Source organism: Meriones unguiculatus, chromosome 6 (genome assembly GCF_030254825.1).
Source record: "Meriones unguiculatus strain TT.TT164.6M chromosome 6, Bangor_MerUng_6.1, whole genome shotgun sequence".
Taxonomy (NCBI): Eukaryota; Metazoa; Chordata; class Mammalia; order Rodentia; family Muridae; genus Meriones; species Meriones unguiculatus.
Genome location: NC_083354.1, coordinates 43,323,420 through 43,350,635, shown reverse-complemented (window position 1 = coordinate 43,350,635; position 27,216 = coordinate 43,323,420). Strand labels below are relative to the sequence as shown.

General features: G+C 40.7%; 1 protein-coding gene across 4 annotated transcripts in view; it reads right to left on the bottom strand.

The window, feature by feature from the left end:
* Nucleotides 1–26,379, bottom strand: part of Rbm6 (RNA binding motif protein 6) — a 90,694-nt gene extending 64,315 nt beyond the window's left edge. Inside the window, exons 1-6 of one of the 4 annotated variants that reach the window (XM_060385301.1) lie at nt 26,211–26,353; nt 23,005–23,125; nt 11,585–11,691; nt 10,256–10,367; nt 1,872–3,150; nt 685–774 (exon numbers count right to left, since the gene is read on the bottom strand). In XM_060385301.1, the coding sequence (XP_060241284.1) occupies nt 685–774; nt 1,872–3,150; nt 10,256–10,299 (1,413 nt within the window). In that variant the 5' untranslated portion in view covers nt 10,300–10,367; nt 11,585–11,691; nt 23,005–23,125; nt 26,211–26,353. Of the gene's footprint in view, nt 1–684; nt 775–1,871; nt 3,151–10,255; nt 10,368–11,584; nt 11,692–23,004; nt 23,126–26,210 lie in introns of those variants that run through there. The other 3 variants (XM_021662384.2, XM_021662398.2, XM_021662435.2) reach the window with 3 other exon arrangements.
* Between the last annotated feature and the right edge of the window lie 837 nt (nt 26,380–27,216).

Genomic DNA, 27,216 nt, shown 5'->3' with positions numbered 1-27,216 from the left:
AATATCGTCCTGAGTTCATTCTGCAGCCCAGGCTGGCCTTAAAGTTACAATCCTGCCTTGGCTTCCTATATAGCAGGACTATCAGTTTGTGATACCAGGCTCAGCTTTGGCTTCTGTTAGCAAGCCCAAATTTGCCATTGAATTGTTTAGGGGTTTTAATTATTACTTTTAGTTAGTTAGCATATAAAATAATAGATTTTGTTGTGATAGTTTCATATGTAAATATCATTATACTTGCTCTTATCTGCCTCACCCCACTATCCTTTCCTGGGGCTCAAACTCGATCCTCTGTCTCAGCCTTCTGAGTATTAACTATAGGCATCTATCACAACACTTGACAGTACTCTAGAGGAAGGTTAATTAGTTTCTAGGACTAGGTTAGGAGAAGGAGGCAATAAGCCTCCAAGACAACAATTACCTCAGGTGAATAAATGTTACCTTTACACAGTATGTTTCTTTATATATTCCCATAAATCTAAACTTTTGGGGAGTAAATTTTGTTGTTTTTTGTTTTGTATTGTTTTTTTTTTCATTTTGAGGCAAAAATCTCACAATAAAGTCCAGGTTAGCCTCAATTGACAATCCTTCTGCTATACTTCCCAAGTGCTGGAGTAATAAGCCTGTGTCACCACATCTGTGTTCTTTTTCTTTTAAGTTGACAGAGACAAAGAACATATAACTTACCTCTTCTTTTGTGGCATTTTCTGGCACCCCACTTAATCTAATAAGCTTGTTAGGTTTCTCCTCACTTGGGCCAGTCCTATAATCTTGATCCTGGAATTCAAAATGTAAAGTTATTTCACAAACAGATTTACCTTTGCATGTAAAATAAAACCCAACATAAAATATAGTCAAGATCAAAAGTGATTTGCATTATGTTAAAGATATGAAAGATTATAATTTTCTCTCATTTCCCTCCCTAATATTACTGGATTATAAGTATACTAAGACCAAGGCTTACTGAGGGCATCATAAAATAATAAACAAAGCATGTTCTAAAATTCTCAAAACCTACAATTTGGTTAGTAAGTTCAAGATGGCCAACAGGCCAGGGGGTGGTGGCACACACCTTTAATCCCAGCACTTGGGGAGGCCTAGGCAGGTAGATCTCTGAGTTTGGGGCTAGCCTGGTCTACAGAGTAAGTTCCAGGAAAGCCAGGACTACACAGAGAAACCATGCCTTAAAAAAAAAGACAAAATAAAAGAAACCTAAGTAGAGATGGATAAAATCTATTTTAAGAAAATTTTCATAATTAAGTTGCAAATAGATTCCTTTGCTTAGATTCCATAAACTGAATATTTAAGCTAAGCTAGCTAGAAGAGGAAACATGCAACATTAACGTCAAATCCTCATGACTGTAAAAACACTTAGAGAATACAAAATGAACTGAAGTAAGAAAATAAATCCCAAATCACAGGGACTGCAAAAGCTGAGACCTACTCCCCAACATTGATAATTTGAATCAATCTACTACAGGACATTTAAATAAGCATAACTAAGCAGAACAATAACTTAATATACATCAAAAACATGATCTGATTTTTTTTTATATTTACACTCCTATATTCTCCATGGAGGAGGACAGTGCAGCCAGTCCTGATGGGACCTGGGGGGCTGGGGTCAGATAGAAGTGGGCAAGGATCTTCCCTGTTGGTGGACTGAAGGAAGGGCATGGGAGGAGGGGAAAGAGGAAGGGTGGAGTTGGGTAATAATCAGAAAAATAGACAAAAAAGAAAAAACCGCCTATATTCTACTTTCAAATGCAGAGTTTGATTTTTGCATGGTGTATAAGAAGGCTTTAGGGACTGAACATATTGCATTCTACACTTCACCCTTGAGAAATGCATTATGAACCACCTCATCAACATACCTGAAGGTCATGTTGGGCATCTCGGGACATTTTGCCCTGAGGAAAAGACTTGCTCTGGCCATAACCAAAAATCTGGCTTCCTGGCAACCGGTGATCCACATCACAGTATTCAATGTTTCTGTAATCAGTGTCTTGTCGGCCAAGAAAGTCCAAATCACCTTCTTCTTTAAACACACCAGCATCAGAACTCTGTTTTTCACCTCCAGAAAGCTTTGGCTTATCTTGGTCTTGAACCGGACTTTGGCTGTTCTGAAAGTCTGATGGAGATTCATGTTCAAAGGTTCCACTTTGTGTTTCTCCTTCTCTTGCTTCTGAATGCTCAAATTCCCCCTTCTGAACACCAAAACCAGGCCTTTCTACTGCATGGTCATGTGTGGATTCTTCTCTCTTGTTCATATTCATACCAGAATGTTCTCTTTCTTGTGTAGAAGGCTGAATGTAATCCAAAATCTTTGGATCCACAGGAGGCATCTCCCTATCTTTAAACTCCATACAAGGTCCTACCTCTCTGTTCCTAAAATCTTGGTAAGTCCTAGAACGGTGTCTACCTCTGAAATCCGAATGTGGTGTATCCCTGTTCCTAAAGTCTAGATCAGTAGTAGCTGAACCTCGGCCTCTGAAGTCCACCTGTGTTCCATCTTTATCCCTGAAGTCCAAATCAGATACATCTCTGTTCCTAAAATCAGAACGAGACTGATCTCTGGATCTAAAATCCAAATCTGATAAATCTCTTCCCCTAAAATCTGCATGGGATCCATCTCGGCCTCTAAAATCTAAATCAAAAGTGCCCCGCCCCCTAAAGTCAGAGGGAGGAACATCTCTACTTCTGAAGTCAACAGGGTGAGAATCCCTGTCTCTGTAATTCATATGAGGTGTCTCCCTGCCTCTATAATCCATAGGAGTACCATCTCCACCCCTGTAGTCCATAGGTGGTCCTTCTCTATCCCGAAAATCCCCAGAATGTATGTCCCTATTCCTGAAGTCCAACTGTGCTGAATCTCTGCTCTGGAAATCCGAAGATGAAAAATCTCCCCCTCTGAAATCATGTCCAGGTCCCTCCCCTCCTTGATAGTCACCATGTGGTCCATCTCTAGCTCCATAGCTGAAAGAATGCTCCTCTACATTTGCAAAGGGAGGTCCTGAATGGCCCTGGAAATCAAAGGGAAGTGAATCTCTGCCAGGAAAGTTGCCAGAGTGTCTCTCTTGAGCATGACTCTTAAGGGGAGGAGGAGGATAATCCCTGTTCCACCCGGGAGCAAACCTTTCTTCTTGGCTCCCACTGTAGAAACAAAGACAGGGTTATTCATATTGTCCAGAGAGTTTGAAATCTACACACCAGCATATTCTTCTCTAATCACAGCATATTCTTCTGTAAACACATTTTGGGGGCAGAGTTCTGTAACAAGGTCCTAGATCTGCAGAAAACAGCAAGTTTTGCTATTTTAAGACGAGGTGTCCGAGTAAACTTTTACGCTCCCATTTCAGAACACGAGGTAAGTCAACACAAGGTTTTCAACATGACTGCTGCAGAAAAAGCTTTCACCCAGTCCTGCAACAGGGAAAATCCGCAATACCAGATAAGCTAACAAAGGTAACATGCTACAAAAATTCCATTTTTTTTTTCAGCCAAGGAATTTAAAATTCCAAGGTTATCATGACAATTACTACACATGTGGAGTCAGGGGAAAATCAACGAATTTTTCTGTTTGTTAAGTTGTTTTGTTTTGTTCTTTTGTTTTTGAGATAGGGCTTGGTTATGTAATCCTGGCTGGCCTAGAAATCACTATGTAGACCAGGCTGGTCTTGAATGTGAAGCAATCTTTCTGTTCTCTCTGCTTTCTAAGTACTGGAATTATAATAAGCCATGCTTAGCCTCATACTGTAAAATTTCTTATAAGTTTCAGAAGTGTCTTTCTCATTGCTGCACACAATGGTCAACATTTCAAAATATTTTACTATATCTACATCATGGATTCTACTCAATCTAATCAGTATAGGCCAAAAAGAAAGGAAAACTAGTTGTGTTGTCATCATGACAGACATGACAGCAGCAGCACTACCACCAATTTTACTGTGGCTCTACTTAGAAAAACTCTAAGCTGGGTACAGTTTTAACTATCCAAGAGTATCATCACGGAAGGCAACATGAACCATGCCAGAAAGTATGTTAAGCCACCTACACCAAGCTAATTTATCTAAAAGCTTAAAGCTGAAAGTAACCTTTAGACCTTTAGGCATTATCACCATGTCCCAGATAAAGAAGTGACAGACAAGATTCTAATGCCTCAAGCTAACTTTTTATTGCAATAAAACATATTTTAAAAATATAGTTAAAAGGGGCTGGAGAGAAGGCTCAGTGGTTAAGAGTACTGTCTGCTCTTCCAAAGGACATGGGTTCAATTCCCAGCACCTACATGGCAGCTCACAACTGTCTGTAACTCCAGTTCCAAGAAATCTGATACCCTCATACCTGTACATATAAAATAATATTAAATTAAACAAGTAAAAAATATATATATATACATATATATAGTTAGAAAAACAAAAACAAACACCAACAAAAAAGAATAATTGGGACAGGAGAGATGGTTCACTGGTTAAGAGCACTTGCTGTTCTTCTAGAGGCCCTAGGTTTGGTTCCCATCACCCACAAGACAGCTCACAGCCTGTATACTTTAATTTCAGGGGATCTGAAATTCAACCTCTCCCGGCCCGATTTGGGAATCAGGCACACTATGATATATATACGTTCAAGTAAAACATAAACTTTTCAGATCTACATACTCAAAAAATAAATAAGAGTTGCCAAGTCTTTCATATTATCCAACATCTTCCCTTGGCTTATCACTAGAGCATTTTACACATTTTGGCTTTGGTCAAGATCAGGAGCTATCCACACATGGTGGTATACAACTGTTAATATCATTACTTGGAATGTTGAGGAGGAGGATTTTAAGTTTAAGGACAGCCTCAACTACAGATTGAGACACCTGAGGATCCTAGAGAGGGCATGTAAGAAAGGAAATAAAAACGGCTGAAGAGCTATCTACTGCTATAGAGTACAACAAAAGCATGTAGATTATCAGGACCAACTCAAGTATCTCCTCCCCAAACATACAGATTCTATAATAAGACCCTTCTGAGCTCACACTATACCACCACAGTAAAACTCAAAGACAATCAACTCTAGGTAACTCAAAAGTTCAGGAGAACTGTTATAATACTATCACCATTCCCTATGTATCTTATTTGTACATGGGGGGCACATTTGAATGGCTACATGTACAAAGAGGCCAGAGAAGGACATTGGACATCTTCTTTTAAAAAAAAAATATTTATTTGTTTGCTTGTTTGTTTGTTTATTATATATGGCATCTTCTGCCTGCAGGCCAGAAGAGGGCACCAGATCTCATTATAGAAGGTTATGAGCCTCCATGTGGTTTCTGGGAATTGAACTCAGGACCTTTGGAAGAACAGCCAGTGCTCTTAACTTCTGAGCCATCTCTCCAGCCCCACTGGGCATTTTCTATGGCTCTCTACCTCATTTGCTATGACAGGGCTTCTCACTGAACCTGAAGCTCAGCAGCTCAGCTAGACAAACTGGACTGAGCTTCCAGGACCCTTCAGTCTCAACCCCCAACAACACAGGATTAACAAACATATGCTGATTTTTTATGTAGGTACTAGGGGTTAAAACTCAGGTTCTCTTGTTTCCACAACAAGCACTTTCCCCCAGAAGCAGCAAACCCTTTCATAAATAGAAATTTAAAACATTAACCTAAACATTAGAATAATGTACAATTATTGATTTTTCAGAAAATAAAGCTTCTATTGGTTCCCAATAGCACTAAAATTAGTTTTAGTTATATATTTGTAGTTCATCATAAACAAGTTTAATTATTCTTCATAAGGAATAAAGTAACAGACGTTAAAATGTTATCATTAACCACAATATATCCCATACTTAAAATCATTCAAGTCCTACTGACTGGTTTCCTGGATTACTTACACTTCCTCAGACACTCATGGAATGATCGCTGAGGCACTGAAAATATGCATTTTATGACCAAACACATCCAGCACTGTCCTTGAATACTGCCATGAGGATTATCTTACTACCTAAGTCAAGCAGATCTACAGTAACCTACCATACTACAGTTCTTATATCTATATTTTATAGTCTAACCAAAAAACAGTTCTATTAATATAAAACATCAATCAGTAGTGCTAAGAGTGTCCATGCCTTTTATTTCTGCGAGTTCAAGACTAGCCTAGTAGGGCTGGAGAGATGGCTCAGAGCTTAAGAGCACTGGCTGTTCTTCCAGAGGTCCTGAGTTCAATTCCAGCAACCACTTGGTAGCTCACAACCATCTGTAATGGGATCTGGTACCCTCTTCTGTACATGTAGGCAGAACACTGTATATATAATAAATTAAGAAGTAAAAAAAAAAAAAAAAAAAAGACCAGCCTAGTCTACAAAGCAAGTGCGCTAGGCCAGCCAGGGTTACATAGTGAGACCCTAACTCAAAACAATGGAACGCTAGCTCCCTCTGGTCAAAAACCTTAAAATTTAGAAGTTAATGAGTTGGGCAGAGGTAGGAGATCTCTGTGAAGCCAGCTTGATCTACATATTAAGTTCTAGGACAGCCAGGACAACGAAGAGAGGCCCTCTCTTGAAAAACAACAAAAACAAATGAACAAAAATCAAAGCATTCAGGAGGCAGAGTCAGGAGGAGCTCTGTGAGTTAGAGTCCAATTTGGTCTACTTAGTAGGTTTCAAGCCCAGCAGGGCTACAAGTGAGGCTGAACACAGAAGGATAATGGCCTACACAGAAAGAACCAGTCTCAAAACAAAAACAAAATAGACAAAAACTTTACAAACCCACACTCATACCTATAATCCCCAAAATCAGGAGGCTCAGGCAGGAGGCTCACCTCAGTTTCAAGACCAGCCTGAAATAGAGTGTAGTTTTGTTAAGAAAGAAAGAGAAAACGAGAGAGAGCAAGAAGGTCCAGGCAGTAATATGAGCACAGGGAGGCAGAACTCAATGAGTTCCAAGACAGCCAGAGCTATTACACACAGTAAGCTTGTCTCAAAAAGCAAAAATAAAGAAATAAACTTTTAAAGCAGGTGATAATCTACAACAAGAAAACAAGATTTTAAGTAAGTTTAATGGTTCAAAGACAAAATATTCTGGTGGCAGCCTTGCCAGGCCACAGAGGAAGAGGATGCAGCCAGTCCTGATGAGACCAAATAGGCTAGGGTCAGATAGTATAAGGAAAAGGACCTCCCCTATCAGGGGACTAGGGCAGGGGCAGAGAGGAGGAAAAGAGAGGAAGGGTGGAACTGGGGGGAGACGAGAGCGGGGGCTACAGCCAGGATACAAACTGAATAAATTGTAATAAATAATAAATCCATAAAAGACAAAGTACTCTATAGAAAATAATTTTAAAGATGCTCCGGAGGAGAGATGACTCATTACAGGCACCTCATGGTGGCTCATGACTTGCTGTAATTCCAGTCTCACATGCTCTCTCCTGGCCTCCGCAAACACTGCATGAGGGTGACGACAGGTACACAGACAGACAAAACAGCCATAAATATAAAAATCAGTAAATCGTTTTTTAAAAAAGTTGTTCTTAAGCCAGGTGGCGGTGGTGGCACATATCTTTAATCCCAGCACCCAGGAAGCAAAGGCAGGCAGAACTTTCTGAGTTGGAGGCTAGCCTGGTCTATAGAGTGAGTTCCAGGACAGCCAGGGCTACATAGAGAAACCCTGTTTTGAAAAACAAGAACCCAAACAAAGGTGTTCTTAAAATGGGGGGGTGCAACAGATCCAAATTTAATGTTTTTGGGTGATGCTTAAACCACCTTAATTCTGTTAAGAAATAGCCTGACATAAAAAATAATAAATTTTCCATAAGTAGGATACAAACACAGACAATAACCTTGATGTTTTTTAAATCTTAAATTTAAGCACTAATTAAGACTGGGGTTTGGCAAACTTTTAAATTTTATTTCTATTTATTTGTTTGTTTGTTTTGGGGTCTTTTTTGTTTGTTTTGTTGTTGTTTGAGGTAAGATCTTTCTCCATAATCTTGAATGCTATGAAATTCATTATGTAGAACTGGCTGCTCTCAAACTCACAAAGACCCACCTACTTCAGACTCCTGAGTGTTAGGATTAAAGGCATGTGCCATCATGTCTGGACAAATTTTATATAAAAAGCCAGCTAGTAAATATACTGAGACTTTTTGGAGAAAATAGTAACTACTACAATTATTCAAGCTATAACTGGAATATGAAAACAGCCACATACAATTTGTAAAAAATGAGCATGGCTACATTTTGATAAAAGTTTACTTCTAGTGCTGGAATAATGGCTTAGTGGTTAAAAGCATCCACGTGGCAGCTCACAACCATCTGTAACTCAAGTTCCAAGGAAACCAATGCTCTTTTCTGACCTCTGTGGGCATGTGGTGCACATGCCTACATGTGAGCAAAACACTCATACACATAAAGTAAAATACCGTATAAAGTTTCTTCCCAGTACTTTAAGAGGCTGAGATAGGAAAATTGCAAGTTTAAGGCCAATATGGATTATGCAAAGAGACACTGTCAGGCCTAGCATCCCACAAACACTTGCAACTCCAGCTATGATGGTTCTGGTATCCACATACTCTCACACAGACACACATGCACATAAACACACACATAAATATTTCCTATAAATCTAATACACAATCCACTTATAACTAAGTGTTTACCACCATTTCCACTCTTCTTTGTACCCAATAACTCCTAAAAGGGGCATGTGTAGAGCTTAGAAAAGCGTATCAAAGTCACTAGCAAGACACAGCTTTAGAGTCTAGACATTAGTGAAATTAATGTAGCTTTCAAGATTTTGTTTTTATATATGCATATGTGTGTGTAATTCCCTAAGAAGTTCAGAACAGGAAGTGCTACCCTTGAGACCTGGAGTTACAGGTTGTAAGCTTCTGATGTGAGTTCTGGGAACCAAACTTGGATATTCTGGAAGAGCAGCAAATGCTCTTAACTGCTGAGCCACCCTTCCAGCCCCTTAATGGAACTTTCATAAACACTAAAGAATAACACATTTTGCTAGCTTTCTACATTGCTTTGCTAAAAGAGATAAAAGAATTTACAAATATGAAGAAGGAAAGAATGATGCATACCAGTAATCCTAGCTACTTGGAAAGCTGAGGCAGGAAGATTACAGCCTAGGACACACTTTACCTCAAAAGTAAGTAAACAATCTCACATTTGGGATGTTACAGGATTGCCATGACTTCAGTAGCAGTCTGGGCTATGGAGTGAGTGCAGGCTAGAATAACAAAAACCCAGAACAAATACATAAATAAATAATTCTGGCATATTTTTAATATCTGAAAAATGTGCCAGGTATGGTGGCACAAGCCTTTAATCCCAGCACTTGGGAGGCAGAGATTGGTGGATCTCTTGAGTTTAAGGCCAGCCTGGTCACCGAATGAGTTTCAGGACAGCCAGGGCTGTTATACAGAGAAACCCTGTCTTGGGGGTAGGGGTGGGAGTGCTTTCCTGGCTCAGTAAGGTGGCTCAGCAGGTAAAGGCACTTGCTGCCAAGCCTGACAACGTAAGTTCAAAGCCCCAGATGCAGCCAATGGTTGAAGGAGAAAACTAACTCCCTCAAGTTATCCCTGCCCTTTACACTTGTGCTATAGTCCTCAGATGCTGCGCACATAGACAGACAGCATCTGGTGCTGGGCGGAGGTGCCCTACGTCTTAATCCTCGCACTCAGGAGGCAGAGGCAGGCAGATTTTTTTGAGTTTGAGATCAGCCTGGTCTATAGAGTGAGTTCCAGAATGCTCAGGGCTGTTACACAGAAGAATCTAAATTTGTCTAGAAACAAAACAAAACAAACAAAATAAGAAAGAAAAGAAAAAGAAATAAGAAAAATACTATTGGCCAGGCATGGTACTTCATGCCTTTAATCCCGGCACTCTATAGGCAGGGGCAGGAGGATCTCTGAGTTTAAAGTCAGCCTGGTCTACAGAGTGAGTTCCAGGTCAGCAGGAACTAAATAAAAAGATGAGAAACTCTTTAAAAAAAAAAAAAAAAAGATTATCGAGGGGCCACAGCTACAGCTCAGAGCCAAAGCATTTGCCAAACATCCAGGAGGTGCTAGGATCTATCCCCAATTTCATATAACGAAAAGCAACAGACAAAACAACAGGTCACTGGTTGTATACTCCCAATCGCTTTAAACATGACTAGAAACTTTTAAAATATTTTCTACTTCTAAAAGCCTTAGTTATTTAAATATCTGCCAAAAGTTACATTATAAGTACTTGACAACCTTAATATTTAAATTTTAAGACTTACCGAAACGGTCCTGTTCTGTTAGCAGGTCGAGAATCCCCCCACATCTCTTTCTATATCAAGAAAGCTTCAGTTAAGTAGATCTTTTTCCTACCAGACTCTAGCAGAGTTGTTCCTGTATAAAATAAACCACAAGTAAGTACTTCAGAACATGAAGTATAAGCTACACTACTAAAGCCTTGCTTGCTATGTTTATCAGGGATAAATATCAAGGATATTTTCAGAGGTCACACCATTGGTGAAAAGGTTCAGTGGGTTATAGCACTTGCCCCTAAGCCTGACAATCTGAGTTCAATACCCTAGATTTACATGGTGGAAAAAAAAAAAAAAAAACAATTTCCAGGAGTTTCTAATTTCTCTAAACACACATACACTTAAAAAAAATAAAAAAATTAAAAAAATAAACCTTTAAAAACATTTTTTCACCCAAGGGTGGTGCCTTTAATCCCAGGACTCAGGAGGCTGAGACACTTGGATCTCTGTAAATTCAAGGCCAGTGAGGAACACACAATGAAACTGTGTCCAAACAAAAACAACAGTTTACAACTGTGGAACAGCTCAATGAGTAAAGGTTCTTGCCACCAAGCTGACGACCTTTCCTCAGGACCTAAAACAGAAGAAAAACCTAATCCCCACAAAGTGTCCCCTGACTTCCACAAACATGCCAGGGCATGTGTACACACAAGAACACACACAGAACAAAGTAACTTTTTTAAAAAAGAGCAGGGCATGCTGGTGCACATCTAACCCCAATGCTCAGGGAGGCAGAGGCAGGCAGATCACTCTGAGTTCGAAGACAGCCTGATCTATAAAGTGAGTCCAGACCAGCCAAGGCTACACAGAGAAACCCTGTCCCAAAAAGAAGAGAAAAATCAATTAAAAATGTGTGTTCTATGTCAGGCATAGTGGTGCACACCTGTAATCCCAGCACTCGGGAAGGCAGAGGCAAGTGAATATTTTTTTAGTGTACAAAGAATATTTCATTTTCAATAATTCTTTTAAAAAAAGATTTATTTATTTATTATGTATACAATGTTCTGCGTTGAACATGCCTGAATGCCAGAAGAGGGCACCAGATGTCATTATAGATGGTTGTGAGCCACCATGTGGTTGCTGGGCATTGAACTCAGGACCTTTGGAAGAACAGCCAGTGCTCTTAACCTCTGAGCCATCTCTCCAGCCCCAATTTCAACAATTCTTTCCTGAGTAATTTTTTTCAGCACTTATTTGCCTATTACTAGAAAGAACATCTTAGCATTAACCTCATTCTCAGTCGATGGGGCTAATCCTACACTATCTAGCTCAGTTAATCAGAATACTTATTGTCCTCACCAGAGATTGCTTTGAAGACAGGCATGTAACCTAAATCAAGCTGAGAACGTATCTCCAGGGCTTTTCTTGTAGCTACTGAAACATCTTCATGGATTTACAAGTGTTTCCTAAATGTGACACAACAAATAAAAGGAAAAAAGTGTACCATCAAAATTAAATACTCTGTGCATCAAAGGACACTTGATGTCGCAACAATCCACAAGTCATCAAAATGGCTGACATGAAGTTTTCAATATTGTATTCCTCCAAAGAAAAATCTAAAGAACAAGCAATAACCATAGGAAAAATAAAATAAAGGACATGGCAAGAAGGATAAGGGGGTAAAAGCACTTTCACCGTTAAGCCTGACCACTTGAATTCCATCACTGGATACCACAGTAGAAAGAGAAAACCATCTGACCTACACACACACACAGACACACACTCTCTCTCATATACATCACAAACAATAATAATAAATTCAATTAAAAAGTGGGCTGATGAAATGGCTCAGTGGATAAGGGCATCTTCTACAAAACCTAACAACCTGGGACTCAAATGGAGTGAAAAGAGAAATGACTCCCGAAAGCTGCCCTCTAGCGCTCATGTGTGTTACGCATATGCATACACCCATGCCCATGCCCCAAAACACAAATCAATAATTGAAACGTAAAAATTAAAAGAAAAAGAGATCTTCAAAGCCATAAGAAAGAACATCACTGTGTTCTTTTTTATCTTCCCTTGCCCCATTCCTCTTCAACATGTCAGTAATTTAGCTCTTTAAGCAATTTTTAGTTCCTTTAAAAAAAAAAAAAAGAGCAAATATATTTGCAAATTGTTTTATGCATTTGTTCTACCTTGTCAGGTGGAAGGGGATGGGTATCTGAAGGAGTGAAACAAAGTGCTTGTTTCCATTTCACTTAACGTGGAATTCAAGTAGAAACTCACGTGCTGCAGGTATTTGATCCCACTGTGAACTGTAGATTGTGAACAGCCTGTTTCTTGTTCAATGTAGCACAGCCCGAACATACACCTTTAACCCAAGACCTTTTGGTTTACTATAAACAAGTCCTTGTGGGGTGGCTCAGCCCTAGCACACACCTTTAATCCAAGAGGTAAATAAAGTCAACCCTAGGTCAACAGGCAAAGCAAGAAAACAGCTGACAGGGATTAAACAGAAAGAAGGTACATTGAGAAGTTTACTTAAGACAGCTTGGAGAAGAAAGGGCTTTTAGCTTTTTCCTTCTTGGACATGAGCTAAGTAGAAAAGGTTTTCCTCCTTGATGTCAGTGGAGTAGGAAGGTCAGCTGGGTGCTTTCTTTGCCTCTCCATGCTAGTAGGCTTTCACTCCAAAATCTGGCTCCTAAGTCTTCACTGGTAAAATCAAATGATTGGGATTTTAGTTATTTATACAACAACATTCATGTCTTTAATCTCAGGACTCAGGCAGGCAGATCTTTGTGAATTGTAGGCCAGTTCTGGTCTACACAGTAAGGAGTTTCAGGCCTGCTAAGGCAACATGTTAAGACCCTTTCTCAAAATAACAATAATAATATTAATTACTATTATTATTCAGGAAGCATTAAAAGCCTTTCATTCAGGATTAATTAAAGCTGTAAAGCAAGCTATAGGATCAGATACCAGTGCTAAGAGATAGGTGACCTTGAATACCTGCTCCTGCCTGCACATTCCCAGTGCTAAGATTACAGGCAAGTCATTATACTAGGCTTTTTGTTTTGGTTTTTGGTTGTTGTTTGTTTTGCTTTTTGAGACAGGGTTTCACTATGTATCCCTGGCTGTCCTGGACTTGCTTTGCAGACCAGACTGGTGTTGAACTCAGAGATTGGCCTGCTTCTGTCTCCCAAATGCTGAGATTAAAGGCGTGTAACACCATCGCCCAGTTTTGTTCTGTCTTACTGATTGTTGCTGGTTTCTTTGGACTTTTATTAGTCATGGTCTCACACTATAACTTAGGCTATCCTTGAACTCACTATGTAGCTTAGACTAGCCTGTCTCAGTCTTTGGATTACTTCAATTACAGCACTAAACCACCACACCTAGTGTTTTAATCTTGGGGAACAAGATTCCACTTAGCCCAGAGGGGCCTCAAACTTCCTACGTAGCCTCCATATTCCCAGAGAGTTGACAAGCAAGTACCACCACATACAGGTAGATGATTTTGATAAAGCAACTGAGGACAAGTCTCCAGCAAAAAAAAAAAAAAAAAAAAAAAACTTATACAAAATACTCCAGGCAAAAATGCACAAAACCAAACAGAAAAGATTCAACATCCACAACACCAAAATTAAAAGGTCAAAAATCTTTCAAAAAAGCAGGAAAAGACAGACATGATGGAGGCAGAGATCTACACATCAAGCTCCAAGAGAGCCGGAGCTACCTAATAGAGACTCTCTCAAATCCAAGCTCAAACAAACAAAGCAGTAAGGGGAAAAAAATTCTAAAACGCCAAAAAGACCTATTACTATAAAATATATTAAGACAAAAATTCAAGTTAAAAAGGTGGCTCTCTTTCACAAAGTGACACTATTAAGAGCTGCTTCAGGATGACTCACTAGGAGACTATTCAAAGATCTCTGGTAGTAGTAGAAGTCTCTTTAGAAAATAGTTCAAAAGTGATAACACCTATAATCTCAGAAATAAGGCAGAGGAAGGCTATCCTAGGCTACATGGCAAGTCCAAGGCCAGCCTGGGCTACATGAGACTGTCACCCCTCACACCCCCCCAAAAAAAAGGAAATAGTTTAAAGCTATATGCACCTACAGGCATCTATAATTCCAGCACTCAAAAAACTGAAAAAGGAGAGACCCTACCTCAAAATAAATAAATAAATAGAGAGATAGATTGATAGAGTAGTTTGTTGAAATTTTCTGCCTAATTACATTTCTTTAAAAGTTAATATGTGGCTGTCATTGTCATATTACAAGTGAGAACTTCTCTACCATGTTTGATAATGTCAAGATGATTCATTTGATGGTAAAAGTGCTTTCCTCACAAACCTGATGACCTGAGTTCCATTTCTGGAACCCACATAAAGGCTGAAGAGAACAGATTTCACAAAGTTGTCCTATGACCTCCATATTCCTCCTCCAATGCTAAACACATAGAAAAGAGAGAGAGCAAGAAAGTCTTTAAAAAGATAAAATAAACATATCAATAAGAAAAAACTGGCTGGGCGGTGGTAGTAGCACATGCCTTTAATCCCAGGCTTTAATCCCACGCAGGAGGCAGAAGTGGAAGAATCTCTGTGAGGTCACAGCCAGTGTGATCTACCTGAGTTCCAGGACTCCACAGAGAAACTTGTCTCAGAAATAAAATAAAATAAATGCACAGAAACTGTACAGAGAAGTGAAAAAAATTTCTGGAGTGGAAAAGTACCCTGCTTATAATAAAAAGCTCACCATGGATTTCAACAATAGTTAACTGAGCAAGCAGAAGAAAGGATCATAAAACTTGAAAAAAGGACAATATAAAATTAACACCTCACAGAAGCAGACAGGAAAAGCATGAACTACAATGAATGAAGCTAAGTGCAGTAGCACACGCTTGTAATCCCAGCACTCTGGGAGGCAGAAGCAGGCAGATCCCCGTGACTTCGAGGCCAGCCTAGTCTACAAAGTGAGTGCAAGGCTACAAAGAAAAACCCCGTCTTAAAAAAACAACAACAAGGGGGCTGGAGAGATGGCTCAGTGGTTAAGAGCACTGTCTGCTCTTCCAAAAGATCCAGGTTCAATTCCCAGCACCCACATGGCAGCTCACAATTGTCTGTAATGCCAATCCCCAATTCCAAGGGATCTGACACCTTCACACTAATGCACATAAAATAAAATTAAATAAATTATTTAAAAAAAAAACCAACAACAAAAACCCAAAATAGACAGATATGACATATGAAGGAGCAGCATCAAGCAGACCAACATACGAACCATGGGATTTCCAGAAGATAGAGCTAAAAATGTAGCTGAGTAGTAAATCACTGCCTATGATGCATCAGATCCATCATTCAATTCAGAGTTTATACAATATTAAGACAGGATTTTCAGAATAAGGCTTATAAGCAGGTAGGGGACTACAGAAATCAATATTTAAATTACACAATAACCTTATGCTTACAGCATACTGAGTTCAAGACCAGCCTGGGTTACTCAAGACTCTATCTTATAAAAATAAAAGACAGGAGGTTGGAGAGATGACTTAGCAGTTAAAAGCACTGGCTATTCTTCCAGAGGATCTGGGTTCAAATCCATATGGCAGTGCACTGCTCTCTGTAACCCCACTTCCAGAAGATCTGACATCCTCACACAGACAAAACACCAATGTACATAAAATGAAATTTAAAAATAAATAAAAAACAGGGCAGTGACAGAGCAAGTGCCTACCACATATAAGACTCAGATTTCAGGTCCAAGTACCACAAAAAGGATGGGAGTATTCAATTATGATCTGAAGAAATCAGATCTCATTGATCACAGATATGCGCTGTTGACAAAAGATTTATCAAACCTTTATCTCCCAGAGTAGACAGACCAAATTTTCCGCAGCAGAGCTCTGACAGAAATGTAGTTTAAGGCAGACAGTGGTGGTGCATGCCTTTGATCCCACCATTCAGAAAGCAGAGGCAGGAGGATCGACAGCCAGGGCTAAACAGAGAAATCCTGTCTTGAAAAACGGAACCAGAAAAAAAGAAAAAGTAATTTAGTAACCAAAGTGAATATAATTCTTAGGGGACAGTAAGATAGGTCACAGGCGATGACTGTTACTTGCTGACAGCCTAATGGCCTGAGTTCTATCCCTAGGACCCACACAGTTAGAGAGAACAGATTCCAAAAGTTGTTCTCCTACAAACAACATGGCATAAATGAACACACTTTAAGTTCTAAAAATAAGAACAAGACACTATCATAAAAGATAGAGTTCCTAGATCCAAAATATCTAGGATCAAAGTTTAAAGTATTTTATCTTTTACATGTCTGAGTATTTGCTTCCACGTATAGACGTGTACCCTATACATGTTGTGCATGAGGAGATCAAAAGAGGGCACCAAAAACACTGGAGACACCATGCAGGTGCTGACAACCAAAACTGGTCCCCTGGAAAAGCAGCAAGTACTTGTAACCACTGAGCCATCTCTAGTACCTATTACTAAAATGTAAATGGAGCCTGAAATGTTAATGCATGAACAGCATGACAACAAAGATCAGAATGTACTAAGGAGTCATTCAGTTTCCTACCATATTAACCAGTATTAAAAATAAATGGTTCTAAACCATCAACCCCCTAAGACACAAATACTAATCTTACTGGCCACACCCCACGCCCATCATATTCAACACACTGCAAAAAATAGAAGGGCCCAGTACTGAATTTAAAAGACAACACATGCCCAGGATCTGCAGTAGGTACAGATCTTGGAGGCAGTAGTATAAATATCCAAATGAGAGCTGTGAAAGTCCAATTAAAAAGAAATTGTTTCACATTTGGAAATGGCTCAGGTGGTCCTCAGAGAGGGCAAGCCTCCACATTAAACTACAAACTACATTCTTAGTCATATCCTTCAACAGTTCCTTAATTTCAATTTAGCAACCAAATCCCCCCCCCCCCAAATCTAGACTGCCTTCCAACACCCAGTGGAGAGTGGCAAGAGGACTACAATAGGGTCTGGAGAGGTGGCTCAGCAGTTAAAAGCACTGTCTGCTCTTCTAGAGGTCCTGAGTTCAATTCCCAGCAACCACATGGTAACTCATAACCATCTATAAAGGGATCTAATACTCTCTTCTGCCATGCAAGCATACATTCAAACAAATAAGAGTACACATACATATAAATAAATCTTTAAAAAAAAAAAAAACAGAACATAATGAGCCAGCCACGGCTACATAATAAAACTGTTTCAAATAGAAACAACAAAAGAGCCTGGTGTGGTGGCTATAATCTTTGCACTAGCAGACATAAGAAGACAAAGACTTGAGCTGGGCAGTGGTGGCCAGATGCTTTAATCAAGCACTCTGGGGGCAGAGGCTTGATCTCTGCGAGTTTGAGGCCAGTTTCATCTACAGAGCAAGTTCCAGGACAGCCTGGGCTACATGTTCTTTTGTTTTTGTTTGTTTCAAGATAGGGTTTCTTGGGCTGGAGAGATGGCTCAGTGGTTAAGAGTACTGTCTGCTCTTCCAAAGGACCCGGGTTCAATTCCCAGCACCCACATGGCAGCTCACAACTGTCCGTAACACAAATTCCAAGGGATTTGACACCTTCACACTAATGCACATAAAATGAAAATTAAATAAATTAAAAAAAAAATCTTTAAAAAAAAAAAAAGATAGGGTTTCTCTGTATAGCCCTGGCTGTCCTCTGCCTCCAGACTACTGCTGGGATTAACTGCATGAGCCACCATGCACGGCTGAGAAGCCCTGTCTTGGGAAAGAAAGAGAGAGAGAGAGAGAGAGAGAGAAAGAAACAAAGAAAGAAGGGGGGAGGGAGGGAGGAAGCAAGGAAGAAAGAAAGAGAAAGAGAAAGAGAAAGAGAAAGAAAGAAAGAAAGAAAGAAAGAAAGAAAGAAAGAAAGAAAGAAAGAAAGAAAGAAAGGAGAAAAAAAAAGCCAAGAGTTGAAGCTCAGGCTGAAGAGATGGCTCAGCAGTTAAGAGAATTTGTTGCTCTTGCAGAGGACCAGAGCTCAGTTACCAGCATCTACATGGTGGCCAGTTCTAAAGATCCAATGCTTTCCTCAGACCTTCTCACCAGGCACAGAGTACACACATATACATTCAAGAAAAACATTTACACATCCTTTAGAATAAGATTAAAAAGTTTCTATTGAGTTCATGGTCATCCTTGGCTGCATAGTATTTCAGGCCAGACTGGGTTACCTAAGACCTTGCCTAAAACAACAAAACAAAAAAATTTAATCTCAGCACTCATTAGGCATAGACAAGTGGATCTCTGTAGGAGGCCAGCCTGGTCTACAAAGCTAGTTCCAGGACAGCCAGAGCTACAGAGACTGTCTCATAAAAACAAAGATCACCTTAAGTGGCAAGACTGACTTCCTGGGAACTGACAAATAAGTTATGAGAAAAAAGAATCCCCACTACATGTCAGCACCTTCATGTTGATCACTCCTCCCCACTTACCTCTTCTTCGTGTGCTTACTACACAGCCCAGGCTGGCCTTGAATTCACTGTCCTCCTTCCTCACTCTTTTGAGTACCGAGATGTCTTTCTGACTTTCATTCTTTGTTTTCTTCTTTAAATTTTTAAATTATATGCCTGTGTCTCTGTGTTGGTATATGCTTTAAGTACAGATGCCCATGGGAGTCAGAGACTTTGGACGCCCCTAGAGTTGGAGTTACAGATTTTGTGTGATGGAAACTAAACTCAGGTCTATGAACGGTACATCCTTCTTTTTTTAAGATTTATTTATTTATTTATTTATTTATTTATTTATTTATTTATTATGTGTGCAATGTTTTGCCTGCATGTGAGCCAGGTCAGAAGAGGGCACCAAATCTCATTATAGATAAAGTTATACACCACCATGTGGTTTCTGGGAATTGAACTCAGGACCTTTGGAAGAACCTCTTAATCCTGCTCTTAACCTCTGAGCCATCTCTCCAGCCCAGTATATACTTTCTTAACACTGAACTGTCTCCCTAGTCCAGTCCCTAATGTTTGTTTTTTTAACACAGAGTCTTCATTATTATAGCCCAAGCTGGCCTTGACCTTCTGATCCTCCCACTTCCCCCTCCTGAATGCTGGGGATTACAAATGTTTGCTATCACACCTGGCTTTATTATAAACTGGCATTCCAACCCAAGACTTTCTGCACGTTAGGCAAGCACCATACCAAATGAGTTACATCCTTAGCCTCTCAATTTTCTTTGTTATGGTTATATATGCATAATAACTTACCACGTTAAGTATTTTTAAATATACAGTTCAATTTGGTAGTATTAAATGCATTTATAATGTTGTACATTTATGTCTTACTTCTTTTAATCTTGTAAAACTATGGATTAAACAGTAACTTCCCATTATTCTCTTACTCCTCTCTTGGCTACCACTATTCTACTTTTCATATGATTCATACTTTTCATATGATTTATAGTTTTGCTTTGTGTTTTTAAGATAGGGTTTCTCTGTGTAGCCCTGTGCTTTTGTTTGTTTGGTTTTTAAAGACAGGGTTTCTCTGTGCAGCCCTGGCTGTCCTCAACTGGCTTTGTAGACCAGGCTGGCCTTGAACTCAGAGAGCCACCTGCCTCTGCCTCCTGAGTGCTGAGACTAAGGGCATTTTGCCACCATTGACTTACAGTTTTGACTACAGAGTTCCTCAACAACTGAAATCATACAGTACTTTTCTTATGGCTGATAATTATTTCACTTAGCATGACATCTTCAAAAATCTAGCTATTCTATTACATAACAGAGTAACCATCTCTTAAAAAAAAAAAAGGGTGGGGGAGACTGGAAAGATGGCTCAGTGGTCAAGAGCCAAGGCTGGTTCTAAGCTACCTGATAGGAGTGTTGGAAATTGCCGAACTTGGAACCTCTGGAAGAACAATTAAGTACTTTTAAACACTGTGCCACCTCTTCAGCTCCCAATTTTAAAACATTTTATCTTAGCTGGGTCTGGTCAGTGCATGCCTATAATCCCAGCACTAGGGAGGCAGAGGCAGGTAGATCTTTGAGCATTTGAGGCCAGCCTGGTCTACAAAAGGAGTCCAGGCCAGCCAGGGCTGTTACATAGAAAAACCCTGTCTCTAAGAACCAAAACAAATAAACATTTTTCCCTTGGTGCTGGAGCTCAGAGGTTAAAAGCACTTGCTTCTCTTACACAGAATCTGGGTCTGGTTCCTAACATTCACATAATAGTTCACAACTGGAGGAGGTGGCTCAGCGGTTAGGAGCACTGGCTGCTTATCCAGAGGGCCAGGGTTCAATTCCCAGCACTCACAACTGTCCATAACTCTAGCTCCAGCAGGATCTGACTGACGCCCTCACTCATGCAGGCAAAGCACCAATTTACATAAAATAAAAATAAATAAAATTTTTAAAAAATACAGTTCACAACTGTCTGCAACTCCAGTTCTAGGGGTCTGACACCCTCCCTCTTCTGGCCCCCACAAGCACAAGGCATGTGCATATTGCATATACATACTTGCAGGCAAGCACTCATACACACAAAATATTAAAAATTCTTAAAAGACACACTAAAAATCTAGTATTTGATCTGGAGAGATAGTTCAGTGGTTAAAACTCTTTCAGAGGACCTGGGTTTAATTCTCAGCACCCACTTGATGGCTCCTGTAAGTCTTGAAGCCTCCTGTAAGTCCAGGCCCGCAGAATCCAACAACTTTTTCTGGCCTTCTGGAGAACCAGACACACATGGCACAAAGACATTCATGCAGGCAAAACATCCATATAAATAAATTTAAATAATAAAAATTGTAAAAACTCTTTGTATATATTACACATTTGAGTGTATGTGTATGCACGCACATTCACTTAAGCTTGAATCTGTGTGTGCCTTGCAAGCTTATGGACATCAGAAGAAAGCTCAGGTGCAGTTCCTCACCATCCACAGCCTTTGAACAGGTCTCTTTGTTGTTTAAGCTACATACAACAGGCTAACAAGCTTAGAAAGCGTAGTCCACAAGTTTAGAAAGGAGGTGATCACAGATGCTTAACTTCCTTTTTAAGGCTGAGTAGTATTCCAAAGAAAGTATAAACATACACACAGATGTCATTTTGCTCATCTGTTTGCCTATTAATGAGCCCTTAGGTTGCTTTCATATTTTAGTTATTATGAATACTGCTGTAGGAACATGGATATAAATACTTGTTTGAAATTCTGCTTCCAACCCCTTTGGATACATTTATAAGTATAACTGCTGGACCATATCACGTTTTTGTTCTGAACTGGATCTTCTATGTAAACCAGGCTCTCCTCAAGCTTACAGTGACCTTCCTACCTCTGCCTCCCAAGTACTGGGATTACAGATGTATATCACATTGCCACAGGAGACTATAAACACCTGGAATTCCTCAGGATTCTCCTGAGGGGATAAGAATAAGAGCTACATGAGTTAAGGCTACATAAAGCTCAAGCTGCTAATGAGACCCTATCTCAAAAACACAAAATAATATATATATTTTTAAGTTAGGTATAGTAGCTCACACCAGCACTTCCAGCAGCTGGAAAACCAAAGCAGGAGGAATGCCCACAAATTCAGGGCTAGTCTGGGCTATGAAAGTGAGTTAGTTGCTGGACAGCGTGGGGTACAGAGTGATTCTTGTTTTAAAACACCAATTATCATCATCATCATTTATTTAATTATTTAAATTTAGGTTAAGGATTTTTTCTTTTCGTTAATTTTTTTTTTTTTAAGAACAAAGGTTAAGGTTAAAATAGAGCTGGATGGGGTAGCGCAGTAGTAGGATGCTTGCCTAGCATGGGATGTATAAAACCTGAGGTTTGGTTTGATAGAACACTGCAAAAACAACCAAACAAACTAGGTATCAAAGGTCTTTGTACATCAATGTTTACAGCATTATTTACTTCAGCCAAGTGTTAAAATAGATGGTGTATTTATTTATTTATTTTAACATACTCTAAGGGCTAGAGAAATGGCTCAATGATTAAGAATGAATACTTGTAGAGAACCAACATTCACATCAGGTGATTAACAACTACCTATAACTCCAGCTCCATGGGGTTCAATGATGGTGGCCTCCATAAGCATCTACTCTCACTTGCACATACCTACATAGAGACCTGTGTGTGTATATTTACACACACACACACACACACATATAAGGTCTTTTAAAATCTTTAAGTCCTCTCCACAAAGGATGGAATACTATTCAATCAGAAAAGGAATAAAATTTTGATACATACTAACCAATCAATCAACTTTAAAGCCATTATACTAAGTCAAACAAGCCATCACAGAAAAGACCACATTGTATCATTCCATTTATACTTGAAACACAAAATTTATAGAGAAACAAAGTAGAATAAAAGTTATCAGGAGCTACAAGGAAAAGTTGGGACTTATTTGCTTAATGGTTATGAAGTTTCTGATAGATGAAAGTTTTTTTAAAGACCGTTCACTGTCCAAGTGCTCCACAGTAATGGGAACAGGGACTGTCTCTGACATGAACGGACCTCCCCGAGGGGGAGCAGCCTTATGAGGCCACAGCGGAAGACAGTGCAGCCACTCCTGATGAGACCAGATAGGCTAGGGTCAGAAGGAAGAAGAGGAAGACCTCCCCTATAAGTGGACTTAGGGAGGGGCATGCGTAGAGAATGGGGAGGAAGGGTGAGACTGTGAGGGAAGGGGGAAGGGGTTACGGGGGGGGATACAAAGTGAATAAAGTATAATTAATAAAAATTAAAATTAAAAAAAGTCCTAAAAAAGATTTCTTTACTTACATATATGAGCACTCTTATTTGTTTGCATGGTTGCCTACATGGCAGAAGAGAGCATCAGATCCCTTTATAGATGGGTTGTGAGCCACCAACCCGTGGTTGCCGGGAATTGAACTCAGGATCTCTGGAAAAGCAGAGATTGTTCTTAACCTCTGAGCCATCTCGCCCCCCCCCCCCAAAAGATGAAAGTTTTAGCAACGGCCATTCTTGGTTGCAACATGGCTGTAAACTAATGCCACAATTGTTTACATTAAAATGGCTGAAAAGGTTAACTTTTGTTACAATGTATACAAAATTATACACTTAGTATAATTTTAAAGATTAACAGATTAACAATGTAGAGCGAGGTGACACACCCTATAACCTTAGTGCTCTGAAAGCACAGGCTGCAGCAGTAAGAACACCAGGCCAGCATGGGCTACATGAATGTCTAAAAAAAGATAGGTGGCCAGGCATGGTGGCACAGGCCTTAGTATCCAGCACTGGAAGGCAGAGGCAGGTGGGTCTTCTGTGAGTTCTAGGCCAGCCAGAAATACTTAATGAGATCCAGTCTCACTGGGGCAGTAGCTCAGTTGGTAAACTGCTTTCTGAGCAACATAGACAGCTTAGTTGAATACCTAACACCAACAGTAAAAAGGTGGAGTGATGGTCCATGCTTGTAATTTCAGTACTGGAGAAGTGGAGACAGGAGAATCCTGAGGATTCAATTACTGCAACCTAGCTCAACTAGCAAGCCATAGGTCCCAGGGAGAGACCCTGTATCAAACAAGAAGGTGGGGGCAGGTAAAATGGCTCAGTAGGTAACCTGCCACCAGGCTTATTAACAACCTTAGTTTGATCCTCACAAAACCCACGGAAGGATGAAAGACCCAACTCCCTGAGGCAGAACTGTAAGTTTAACTAGCCTAGGCTAAATACATAGTTATCTCAAAAGAAAAGAAAAAAGCAACAGTGGCAGCTAATATTTAGTGAACACTTTCTGTATACCAGACACGGTCCTAAGAGCATTACACATATTACATAATAAATCTTGGGCTGGAGACATAACTCAGTAGGAGAGCACTTGCCTAAAGTGTACAGTTATGGGTTCTTTTTCTAGTACCACAAGCTTGTAATGATGACACATGAAATAAAAATCCAGTACCACAATAATCTTATCTCACCAAAACAACAACCCTGTATGTGATGCCTGCATTAATTAACCTTATTTCAGATGAAGAACTGAAGCTTAGAGAAGTTAATTTGTCAAACATCAATGTGAAGGATACAGGGGTTCAATGTCTTTCTGAAACTGTGGTTATCATCAACTCTACTATATTAAATTGTTATTAAACACAGTCAGACCAGGCCTGTAGCATGCACCTTTAATCCCAATACTCTAAAGGCAGAGGCAGGCAGATCTCTGTAAGTTTTGTCTAGCCTGGTCTACACAGCCAGTTCCAGGTCAGCCTGGATAGTGAGACCTACGTAGTGAGACCCTGTCTGAAATAAATAAATAAATGAATAAATTAAAAATTTTCAATAGTTTCATTATCTGTGTAACTCTGATTCTGAATCAAGTCATTAACATCAGTTTATACATCTAAAAATGGTGGCAGTTTTCTGTTTTGAAAAGTTCATTTAAGAGCTGGGTATATAGAGCACGTTAGCCTAGAGTACATTTATTTAATTGCCTTCCCTTGGCTAGGAATAACAGCAGCCAATTGTAGTGCTTGGAAAGCGTAAATGGAAAGATGAGACCTTTAAGTCAAGTTTAGTTTGAATCCAGCCCAGGCTATGATAGACCCTGTCTCAAAAAATAAGTAAATAAATAGATGTGGGGGGGAGGGGTTCTTCCTTATGTGAAGAGCTAAAAAAGCCTAAGATCCTAAAGTTAAGAATAATAAACTCAAGCCTGGTAACAGAATTCTGTAAGGAGGCTGTTATTTGCAGCTCATGAACTTGCCAAGAATGTATTTTAAAAATGCCCAGGAGTCAATGACAAGGGTGTTAAGCCTGCTCAGGACCAAGTCCTACCTATCTTACAGATTTTATTATAGACTACATATATTCTATATAGTCCTACAGATCGGATATAGGTAAGTATTTATGTGAGTGTACTAGTTATGAGTTAAAATTCAGATTCAGTTTTTTTAAGTGTCTCAATGCAGCTTGGGAGGCCCTCAAACCTGACATCCTCCTAAATTCCAGGATTTCCACGTTGTCATTAGCTGTAATTCGACTTGACACCTTTCCCTTTGATCCTCAAAAGCTTGTTAACTGTGGCATAATTAATCAACAGGAAGTTGGAAACTAACAAAGCTAAGGCACAATCCAGAGTCCAGAAAATGACCTGGGTGATCAGGCAGATTAAAAAAAAAAAAAAAAAAAAAAAGAAAGAAAGAAAACCACTAAACTCCTTCATTTATATCCAGTTAGTCTGAACTTAATAGGCAAGCCTAGAATGTGAAAAGGGAAACAACAACAACAAAAAAAAGACAAAAATCCAAAACACCCCAGCTTATGCCCTACAAATCAAACCTTCTGTTTTTATTAAGAAACGCAGCCCCACACTTGAATTCATTAGGTCAACATCAATTGTAAAGTTAAAAGAAAAACACACTATTTACAAAGCCAAAAGGAATCTAAAGCACGAATATGTGAAAATAGCGCTCTCCTCCTACATTCGCCCAACGGGTACAGAACCCACCAGTCACCCTCGCCCGCCTCCCGGTTCTACGGGCCCGTGGGCCAGGTTCCGAGCCCTCGCACCTTCCTGTCTGGGCGTCCGGGTGGGCGGCCAAGGTTATTTGCTGGGCACAAGAACTCCGTATCTAGTGATGTCTCAGAACTGGATCACAAACGGAAAGGAAAAGAAAAAGAAAGCAGCCCGCCTGCAGCGACACAGAACTAGCGCCGGAACCGCTACCACGCGCAGGTCCCTCGCCCCACAGCTGGCCGCTCCGCGGTGGGACCGGTAATTCTACCGCCGCCTCGGGCCCCGCCCCGGGCTCGCGACCGTTCCGGGGCGTTCCTGCCGCGAGCGGCGCCTCCCTCGGCACACCGCCGCTAGCCTGTCTCCGCGAGCGGGCGAGCGAGGCCGCGGCCGACCCGTGTCTTCGAAGTCACGGCTTCTAGGCCGCGCGGGCCCGCGATTGCCGGAGCCGCCCAGACCGCTGACCCTAGCCCAGCAGCTCGGGCACGCCCTCTCGCCTAGCCTCGGCCCTTACCAAAGCAGCGCAGACCCCGGGGCCCGCTCCTCCTCCGCAGCGGCCGCCACGGACCCAGCGTCGCGGAGACCGGAACTTCCTCCCGGTGGAGTCCGGCTTCCACAAAGGCGTCGCGCCACCGCCTTCAGCGCTGGGCCCGTCGGGAGATGAAGTACGGCCGCAAATCCCGCGGCCTCCTCTCCCGCCGTGCCCTGCGCGCAGGGGCTTTGTTGGCTGGTGGAACTGCTGCCCAATGGAAAGGCACGCTGCCCGCCGCTGCCCAATGAGAGGGCACGCTTCTCCGGAGGGCCTGCTGGGAGTTAGGGTTTGGCCTCCGCGGTGTGGCGGCTTGTTCTGGGGTGCTGGTCTCGCAAAAGTGCAAGATGTGCGGGAGGCTTTGACCTCCCTGGGTTTACTCCCAGGGTGCTCGGAGACAGTCCTGGCCTTGCAGAAAATGGGAGAGGATCTTCTCGGACTTAATCCGTTAAGGCAAAGGGCTGCTGGCCATTCGGGTGCCTAAGACGCTTCTACCTGAGACCAGAGAGTAAGTGCAAAAGTAGCGCTTGAGTTGAAACAGTAGTGCGACCCGAAGACGCGTCCTTTGATAGACTTCCGGTTAGAAACTCCACGCACGTTATCCGTGTAAAAGGTTCAGTGGCTCAACCCATAAAAGAAAGTACAACCAGCTCCCATAGGTCCTTACCAGCCTGCGTGACTCGTCATAGAAAATGCAAATCCGAGCTCTAACGGAAAACGAGACAAAAATAACTCTTGATTCGCCACCTCTTCCAGAATCTTCCACCTAATGATCTTAAAATACTGACTGGAAGTTCTGAGGTAGATTGTCTACATTGTGAGAGGCTTGCTGGTCCCAGCCACCTGGTGCCATGTCTGCTTGCTTTCGGCGGACAAAACCTGATATTGTAAACTCAATACTATAAGGTCAAAGATGGAGGGCTGGAGAGATAGTCATCAGTTAGAGCACCGGCTGCTCTTCCAGAGGTTCATTCCCAGGACCCACAAGCAG